The sequence below is a fragment of the Loxodonta africana genome, chromosome 11, assembly GCF_030014295.1.
Source record: "Loxodonta africana isolate mLoxAfr1 chromosome 11, mLoxAfr1.hap2, whole genome shotgun sequence".
NCBI classification, from domain to species: Eukaryota; Metazoa; Chordata; class Mammalia; order Proboscidea; family Elephantidae; genus Loxodonta; species Loxodonta africana.
The window spans coordinates 1,205,594-1,215,444 of NC_087352.1; the positions used below are offsets into that span (position 1 = coordinate 1,205,594).

The following is a 9,851-nucleotide window of genomic DNA, read 5'->3' on the forward strand; positions in this document are numbered from 1 at the left end:
AGTTATTTTTCCTGAAAAAGTGTGTTATTTATGTTACCATGTAATGAGTTTGTTATTGATATTTTTAAATATATATTTTTAAAACTTCTCAGTTTTAATATCAGTATGCTAAATATTGATGGATACAACCAGCATGAACAAAATTCTTTGGAGTCTTCAATAATTTTTTAACAGCTGTACTTACCGTATGTACAGTTCATGTACAATGAAATTCACCAATTTAAAATGTAAATTTTAGCGGTTTTTTAGTATATTCACAGTCATGCAACCTTTGCCACAGTCAATTTTAGAACTTTTTCATTACCCCAGAAAGAGACCCTGTACTCATTTGCAGTTCCTCTCAATCCCCCCTACCCAGCCCTAGGGAACCACTAATACATTTTTTGTCTCAGTATAGATTTACCTGTTCTGGATATTTCATATATGTGGAACCATGCAATATGTGGTCTTTTGTCACTTAGGATAATGTTTTCAAGATTCATCCATGTTGTACCATATGTCATTACTTCATTCCTTTGTATATATAAATAACATTACATTTTATGAATATATCATATTTTGTTCATTCATCCATAAGTTGATGGACATTTGGGTTGTCTCCACTGTTTGATTATCATGGTAAATCTGCTATGAACATTCGCGTACAAGTTTTTGGGTGCACATATATTTTCATTTCTCTTAAGTTTATACCTAGTAGTGAAATTGCTAGGTCATATGTTTACATGATAACTCTATGTTTAACCATTTGAGGAATTATTTCCCAAAGTGATTGCACCATTTTACATTCCCACCAGCAATATAAGAGGGTTCCAGTTTCTCCACATCCTCATCAACACTTGTTATTATCTATTTTTTTTTTAGTTTCCTCATTTTTTTTAAGTGAAGAACTATTTTTTATTGCTGTAAAACATATATGTAACACAACATTTGCCAGTTCAACATTTTTTACGTGCACAGTTCAGTGACACCAATTGCATTAGTCATGTTGTGCAACTATCACCAGTGTCTGTTGTCTTTTTAATTATAGCCATCCTAGTGCGTGTGAATTGGTGTCTCATTGTGGTTGTTTTGTTTTGTTTTATAGAGACCAAAGTTTATTAGTGGTTATTAGAGGTGGGAGGGAGGGAAAAGGGAGAGTCATTGCTTGTGGAGCACTCAGTTTCTGCTTATGATGATGGAAAACTATCATGTGACTAAGAGCAAATGACTGCATAGTTGATTAGTGTAATTGATGTCACTAAGTTATACACCTCCTAGTTTGTTGCATAGTGTCTGGGGTCTTAAAAGCTTCCAAGTGGCCATCCAAGTTACAACAACTGGTCTGCATTTACTTTTTTTTTTTTTTTTAATTTTTATTAAGCTTCAAGTGAACATTTACCATTCCAATCAGTCTGTCACATGTAGGTTTATATACATCTTACTCCCTTCTCCCACTTGCTCTCCCCCTATTGAGTCAGCCCTTACAGTCTCTCGTTTTGTGCCAATTTTGCCATCTTCCCTCTCTCTCTATCTTTGCATTTACTTTTATATCGTCTTCAGTTTTCAGTAAATAGAGCACCTTCAGGAATCTTATTTATCACTCGGGCCACACTAATCTCACCATCACTGCTTCAGATAGGCATGCACAATGGGGATTTCATCTGTTATCCAGTTAGCTTGCTGATTTAATCAGTGAATCTTTGATCCTAATGTAAGTTGTTGTTAGCTGCCATCAAGTTGACCCCTGACTCATGGCGACCCTATGCATCATAGAATGAAACACTGCTCAGTCTTACACCATCCCCATGATCAGAGTAGATTTCCATTGGCTGATTTTTGGAAGTAGCTATCCAGGCCTTTCTTCATATTCCATCTTAGTCTGGAAGCTAAGCAAAGAGATTCATCAGGTAAAGTCTGGGAGGGTTCCCAGCATGGGCTGCCATTGCCCTCAAGAACATGCCACCTTCTCCTGTCAATGGATGTTCTCATCAATCCAGGAGACCCCAAAAAGCCCTCATTGTAGTTTTGATTTGCATTTCCCTAATAACTAATGATGTTGAGCATCTTTTCATGTGCTTACTGGCCATTTGTATATCTCCCTTGGAGAAATGTCTATTCAAATCTTCTGCAAATTTTTGGTTGTTTTTCTTTTAATTGTTATAAGAATACATGTTCTAGATACAAGCCCCTTATCAGATAAATTACTTGGAAATATTTTCATCCATTCCATGCTTTATCTTTTCACTTTCTTGATGGAATCATTTGTAGCACAAAGTTTTTAATTTAGATGAAATCCGTTTTACCTCTCTCTTTTTTTTTTTTTTCTTTTGTTGCTTATGTTTTAGTGCCATATCTAAGAAACCATTGACCAAAGGTCATAGAGATTTACTCCTATATTTTCATCTAAGAGTTTTATAGTTTTGGCTCTTAACATTTAGGTCTGTTACCTATTTGGAATTGATTTTTCTCTGCAGTGTGAGGTACAGGTCTGTCTTCATTCTTTTGTATGTAGATTATCTAGTTATCCCGGCACCATTTATTGCAAAGACAATTTTGCACTGAATGGTCTTGGCACCCTTATGAAAAATCACTTGACCAGAATGTAATAGTTTATTTCTACAGTCTCTATTCTGTTCTATTGACCTCTATGTCTGCCCGTAGGTCAGTACCTCACTCTTGATTATTATAGCTTTGTGGTAAGCTTGAAATCAGAAAATATGAGTCCTCCAACTTTTTTCTTATTTTTCAAAATTGTTTTGGTTCTCTGCATCCTTTGTATTTCCATGTTAATGTTAGGATCAGCTTGACAATTTCTGTCAGAAATCCAGCTGGGATTTTGATAGAGTTGAATCTTCAGATCAATTTGAGAGTATCGACATCTTAACGATATTAAGTCTTTGGATCCATGAACATGGGAAGTTAGAGAAGTTTACGTGTTGGTGCTGAGTCAATTCCAGCTCATAGCAAGCCTATAAGACAGAGTAGAACTGCCCTGCGAGGTGTCCAGGGAGTGACTGGTGGACTCAGACTGCTGACTTTTTGGTCAGTGGCTGAGCTATTAGCCACTGCACCACTAGAACATGCATTTTCATCACAATATGTTATCCGAACATATAAATATATCACAGCTTATCCATTCTTTCCAATTTACTTTTTAATCATTTCTGGCATTTTACTATTAAAAAAAAATACTGCAGTGAACATTCTTGAACATGTATGCTGGGACACTTTTGGAAGAATTCCCTTAGGGTGTATGTGTACCATAGAATTGCTTAGTCTTCAGGTGGAAATGCCTGGTCATTGGGATTGTGCATTTTCAGATTCACTAGATGGTGTTGGGAAACCCTGGTTGCATAGTGGTTAAATGCTAGGCTGCTAATCAAAAGATCGGCAGTTTGAGTCCACCAGGCGCTCCTCGGAAACTCTATGGGGGCAGTTCTACTCTGTCCTATAGGGTCGCTATGAGTCAGAATTGACTCGACAGCGATGGGTTAGATGGTGTTGGGGAGGAATATTGAATATACCATGGACTGCCAAAAGAACAAACAAATCTGTCTTAGAAGAAGTACAACCAGAATGCTCCTTAGAAGCAAGGATGGCGAGACTGCATCTTACATACTTTGGACATGTTGTCAGGAGTGATCAGTCCCTGGAGAAGGACATCATGCTTGGTAAAATAGAAGGTCAGTGGAAAAGAGGAAGACCCTCAGCGAGATGGATTGACACAGTGGCTGCAACAGTGAGCTCAAGCATAACGACGGTTGTGAGAATGGCACAGGACCGGGCAGTGTTTTGTTCTGCTGTGCATAGGGTGGCTATGAGTCGGAACCGACTCGACTGCACCTAACAACAACAGATAATGTCAGATTGTTTTCCAAAGGATGCGTACCAATGTAGACTCCCATCAGTAATGTGTAAGAGTTCCCAATGCTGTTTCCGCTTCAGCTAAATGTTGAACTCGATTTTGGGGAGTTCTTAGTCCGTACTCATTTTTTATTCCATCTTTAAATATTCCATATGTAGTTTTCTATGTTCTGTATCAAATTCTAATATCTGACACCTTTTGGAATCTAAATCCATTTGATTTTTCCTTTAGTTATTTGTTTTGAGCTCATATTTGATTTAATTTAATATGTGGTAGTTGTTAGGGGCCTGCGTAAAGGATGCTTTCCTCCACAGAGACTTTGCACTAGGAGTATTCTCAAACTTGGCACACTGTGATTTAATTTCTTATCTGACAGTTTCCCCAGCTACACTGTTGATGTCACTCTGAATTTCGAACTTGCCTGAGAGTAGGCCTGTGGTTATAGATTGGCAAGGGAAAGGAGGAGGGGTATCACTAATGATAATACTTATTTTTTCTACCTGTAGCACACCATTTCACTAAGAGGGTACGTAGCTTCTTCTAGGATCTTGGCTTTAAGAGAGGGTCTTGGACCATTTGGTGCATGTCCTAGACCCCACACTAAGGTTAATCTCCGAGGCATTTGATTTCAGGGTGACCCCTGCTAACACGTTTGTTTACCTCCCTCTGGTCCACTCTGTGTGTGTATGTTTCCTCTTTTATTGGCTCTGGGATTTAATTTCTTTTACTCTCATGAGAGCTTAGAATTGCATTTAAAAGGGTTTGGGTTACGATTTACCTCACATCTATGTGTTTTGCAGGAAAAGCCCCGCTGTTCTCTCTCTTCCTTGTAGACATGGTAGGAGCTGGAGTGGTTGGTCTTGGTCTCAGTGTGTGGTGACACATCTCTTGTTTTATGAGGCCTTTAGAACAGGCTGCAATTGGGAACTTCAGGTACAGAAAATTTTTTGGTTTTATAAGGGAATCCATAAGAAATGAATAACCATAAAATGGTCCATTTTGAGATTAAACAACACATGTTGGTGGTAGGCCACATTTACATGACTAAGGTCTGCTCTGCATCAGCTTTCTTAGTTCAGGAACAAGAAGAACTAAACAGTGAGGAGTGATGGGCATTAATGAGGATGTAACAAACTGTGAAGATTCTACAGATCTTGTCTGAGCTAACTGCCACTGTTTGGAGTGGTTTTGTCTTATAAGACATAAAATGCAACACCATGTAGCCAATAAAAATCCCTGTTTATTCTACGGTCATGACCGTGACTGCTCAGATCATCCACAGGGCGGTGCCTGCAGAGACTCCAGCGGTTGTTAGGGTAACTCAGGTAGTGCTGCCCTTAGGTGAGTCCTGCCATATTACGAGGAAGCAGATGCTGCGATGATTACAGCAGCTCGCGTGATGGACGTGGTGAAAGCCCAGACAGTTAGTCAAGCAGCCGAAGTGACCTCTACTCAAGTGGCCATGATGGGGTTGGCAGACAGGAAAGAGGGCTCCCCCTTCTATGGAAGGGGGGTGTTCTCCACGTGATTCCTACAGCAGTTCAAGCTGAGGAGCACCAGGAGCTGGTGGCCATGGAGGACGACCATCTGGTAGAGGGGGAGGCAGAAGTAGATTTTAAAAGCAAAACTTTGGACCAAAATCCCTGTTCAAAGAAGCAAACAAAAAATGGAACCTATTCTGTCATAACTACCCCAGGACTACTAAAAGGAAAAATTGCGTGACTCTTAAAGTTTTTTCCTGTTAAGTTCTCCTCCATAATTTTTATGGTCTTATGAAGAAAACAGAAAAACATGTTTAATTTTATTTGATTTTTATAACATTGCTTTCAACAAGCAAATGTTGAATGTGTAAGACTTGACTTGCATACTAGTGTTCTAATTCTCTAGGTTTCTGTCCCTGAAGGCCACTTCCTATTTGATTCTTCCCAGAAAACAAGGCGAGCAATACTAAGATCTTCCACAAACATCTAAAATGGAGAGACGGCTCATTCTGCCTACACAAACAAGCTAGATACCGGAAGGGTGGTTGGGTTTGCTACTCTTAGGATTTCAGGTGTCTTCGCAGTGAAATCTCAGTGTTCTCGGTATAAAAAATCGGAGATCAGATGCTTACATAAGGAAGGTGCTGTTCACTCAGTAGACCCAGAAAAGCAAATGGATAATGCTGGCCATATTCTGCCTTTCTGACATTTCCTTGGAAATCTGCAAGAACTCCCCTTTCTCCCTCCCCGAATAAGACCATATAGGTGTGTGGTAAGTAACTAAACCCCTTGCCATTGAGTCGATTCCGACTCATAGTGACCCTATAGAACAGAGTAGAACTGCCCCATAGGGTTTCCAAGGAGCGGCTGGTGGATTCAAACCGTCGACTTTTTGGTTAGCAGCCAAGCTCTTAACCACTGTGCCGCCAGGGTTTCTGTTAAGCAACTGTCGAATACTATAATAAAAACTTTGGCCAAAACAAACAAAAACCCTGTTTATTATAAACTTGGTGATAACAAAGAATATGCTCATGGTGTCTATCAAACTCTCCTCAGTGCGAGCACTGTTGTTGCTTTGAGCAGTGTGTTTCTTTGTTGTATCAGACTGGCCTGGGTACATGGCGCAGATAATTCAGGACACTTTGCATTCCTGCTCCCAGACACTAATTGTTAGTAGCACAAGGCCTTCCGTCCGGCCCCCTCCATCATTGTAACCATCAGACTGTTCCTGGCATGAGCTCAAATGTGTCTTAAAGGGGACAGTATAATCTAGGTTGAGATCCACCGACTAATACTGTGAACCTGCATCTTCAGGAAAATCCTTAAAATTCTACAGATTCTGTATTTTGAGGTAGAGATTTTACAAGATATTCTGGTTTCTACCTTTTTTATTATCTCAAGGGAAAATTAGTAAGAGGAACTCATTTTTAAAGACTTTATTACTTACCAGGCCCTTGTTTGCTCTGTGTTTTGTACACGTTATTTCAGTTGGTTATAGACCCCACTTAGCTGGATTTTATTTATTCCCAGACCTGTGTGGAAAATAGAGGAATCCTGCTGTATAAAGAAGGTTCTCTCTGTATCCACAGGAATGTTCAAGACCATGCTATCCTTTAGTCTCATAAATCACTTTGAGTCGGAATCGACTGAACAACAGTGGGATAGGCATTCAGCCCCAGCTCGCTTGCTTGCCTTATCAGCTCCTCCCTACTCCGTCCTCTCTGTCTCCTCTCTTTCCATCTTATAAGACATTTTTCTTGTTGGATCGGGTTGTCAAAACCTAAGCCTTCTCATCAATCTTAACCATATTAAAAATGGGACAGTCGGTCAGTCATTAGACGCCTCCTGATAGGATGCAGTGGGAAGTTCAAGCACCTCTGTGACATACTTATGCCCCCCAAAAATGTGACTTACGCTTCCAGACCTAACTACCACCTCACAGAACGTGTGGAATTAGAGCAACACGTTAAACTACACAGTGAAGTGCCGTCAGCAAATCCAGAATGTGGGAAAATGTGCTGAGACAAATGTTTTTTTCATAAATAAATGGCAGTAAAATTTAAAAAAGGATTGTCGGGGGCAGTTAGAGATTCAAGAGACTTTAGGAGACCCACCACCTTAATGCAGTGTGGGGTCTTGTTGAATCCAGATCTAAACAAACCAGCTGTAAAAATTCACTTTTGAGAAAGTTGGAGCAACCTAAACCTGGGTTGGTTATTAGGAAAATATTAATAATATTTAATTATAATAATAAAATAATAAATATTTTATTAAATGTGATGATGTTCTGGTTATGCTTTTAAAAACAAGTCTAATTTTTTAGATACTGTATATTTGTGGGTGAAATACTATGATGTTTGTTATCTGGAATTTGCCTGAAAAAACACTAGGGGAAAAAAATGGAAGGGAAATAATGAAACAAGATGAGCAAAATCTTGTTAATTGTTGAAGTGAGGTGATGGGTTTATGGGGACTGTTATATTGTTCTCTGTACTTTCATATATTTTGAAATCTTCACAATGAAAAGTTTGTTTTTCTTTTTTAAGTGTTTTAATTTACAAGTAATGCATCAGTTTATCGTTTCAGGGATTGGTGTCATTCAGGGATGTGACCGTAGAGTTTTCTCAGGAAGAATGGAAGTACCTGGAACCTTCCCAGAAGGTCTTGTACAGGGACGTGACTTTGGAGAACTTCAGTAATTTGGTTTCACTAGGTAAGGACATTGTATGGTGTAGTGCTTAAGAGTTCGGCTGCTAACCAAAAGGTCGGCAGTTTGAATCCACCAGAAACTCCTCGGAAATCCTATGGGGCAGTTCTACTCTGTCCTATAGGGTCGCTATGAGTCGTAACCAACTTGACGGCACCTAACGACAATAACAGGGCCAGAGAGGAAACAAGGCACCCATGGACACACACAGTGAGAAGCCCTTACCACCTCTGGCCACAAAGAGTGAAGGGAGGAAACAGTGCCACTGAAACATGGTGAGAGCTGGAGCCTAGGAAAAGGGACCAGCAGGCAGCAGTTGTAGCTACCACCAGAACTGCTGGGTCAAAGAAGGGAGGAAGAGGTAAAAAATACCCTGAACTCTCTCTCCTCTTGCCTGCTGACTTCCTGCTAGTGCTATCCATCTGCCAAATCCAACAGGGAACCATAGGACAAAGGTAATACAGCCCTTACAGGGAAGCTGTTTAGGGCACAGAGGGAACACGGAGCAGGATGAGGAACAGCGAGGAATGGATCAGTGGGGGAGAAGAGGGTAGATGAAGAATAACCACCATAGATATTTATGCCCCAAATAATTTAGAACCAGCCTTCTAGAATCTCTGGTTTCTTCATTGTGAATTCCTAGGGTGACTTACAGGCTTCTGGCTGAATTTCTACTGTCTGTTCCCAAGACAATTGTGTGCTTTGTGGAACCGGAAATGGGCAGTTCATTGGACACCTCCATCTTCCCATCCTTTGGACAACCTTCACACCTTTCTTCTTGTAATTGCCTCAAGGGACTGGATTTGAATTTTGGAACAGCGTGATCATGACCCATTTCTTTTTCTATAAGCAGGAATTTCCATCTCTAAACCTGACGTCATCTCCTTATTGGAGCAAGGGAAGGAGCCCTGGATGATTGCAAAGGATATGACAGAACAAAGGTGCCCAGGTAAGCAAGGGCTAATCCAGTGAGGGAGGTCACTGGGAATAACATCCCAGCAGTTGAATCAACTGACAGCAGTAACCTGAGTTATTGTCGGGAAGCTCTCTCAAAGCCCTTCCCAAGGCCGTGGAATAAAGGCCTGAGACATAAAGAAGAAAGACCTCGCCAACGTCACCTCTCAAGGGAAGCTCCCCTTTACTCCCATTCATTCCTTTTTGTTCTTTTCTTCTCATATTTTCCTCTCACTTCAAAGAGAGATGTGCCCCATTCTTCTCTAGTGACCACCCTTTTGCCTGTTGTTTTCTTTTTTTTTTTTTTTTGATCATTGTGATTCTAATAGGGGTGAGATGGTATCTCGTTATAGTTTAGATTATGGGTCACCATGAGTTGGAATTGACTCAGTGGCATCAAGTGTTTTTTTTTTTTTTTTGGTGATGGCTAATGGCAGGGCCCTGGTGGTGCAGTGGTTAAGAGCTATGGCTGCTAACCAAAAGGTCAGCAGTTCGAATCCACCAGCCTCTCCTTGGAAACCCTATGGGGCAGTTCTACCTTGTCCTACAGAGTCACTATGAGTTGGAATCTATTCAACAGCAACGGGTTTTAGTGGTTAATGATGGTGAGCATCTTCTCACATGCTTGTTGGCCATTTGCATAGCCTCTTTGGTGAAATGAAACCCTGGTGGCATAGCGGTTAAGCGCTACGGCTGCTAACCAAAAGGTTGGCAGTTCAAATCCGCCAGGTGCTCCTTAGAAACTCTATGGGGCAGTTCTACTCTGTCCTGTAGGGTCGCTATGAGTCAGAATCGACTCAACGGCACTGGGTTTGGTTTGGTTTGGTGATATGACTGTTGAAATCCTTTGCCTGTTTTTTTATAG

General features: G+C 40.5%; 1 protein-coding gene across 6 annotated transcripts in view; it reads left to right on the forward strand.

Moving 5' to 3' along the window:
• Positions 1-9,851, forward strand: part of ZNF565 (zinc finger protein 565) — a 39,623-nt gene that overhangs the window by 25,021 nt on the left and 4,751 nt on the right. For 3 of the 6 annotated variants that reach the window (XM_064293265.1, XM_010601618.3, XM_010601617.3), the window contains 2 exons: positions 7,912-8,038; positions 8,886-8,981. In XM_064293265.1, the coding sequence (XP_064149335.1) occupies positions 8,945-8,981 (37 nt within the window). In that variant the 5' untranslated portion in view covers positions 7,912-8,038; positions 8,886-8,944. Of the gene's footprint in view, positions 1-7,898; positions 8,039-8,882; positions 8,982-9,851 lie in introns of all 6 variants that reach the window. The other 3 variants (XM_064293264.1, XM_023541448.2, XM_023541451.2) reach the window with 2 other exon arrangements.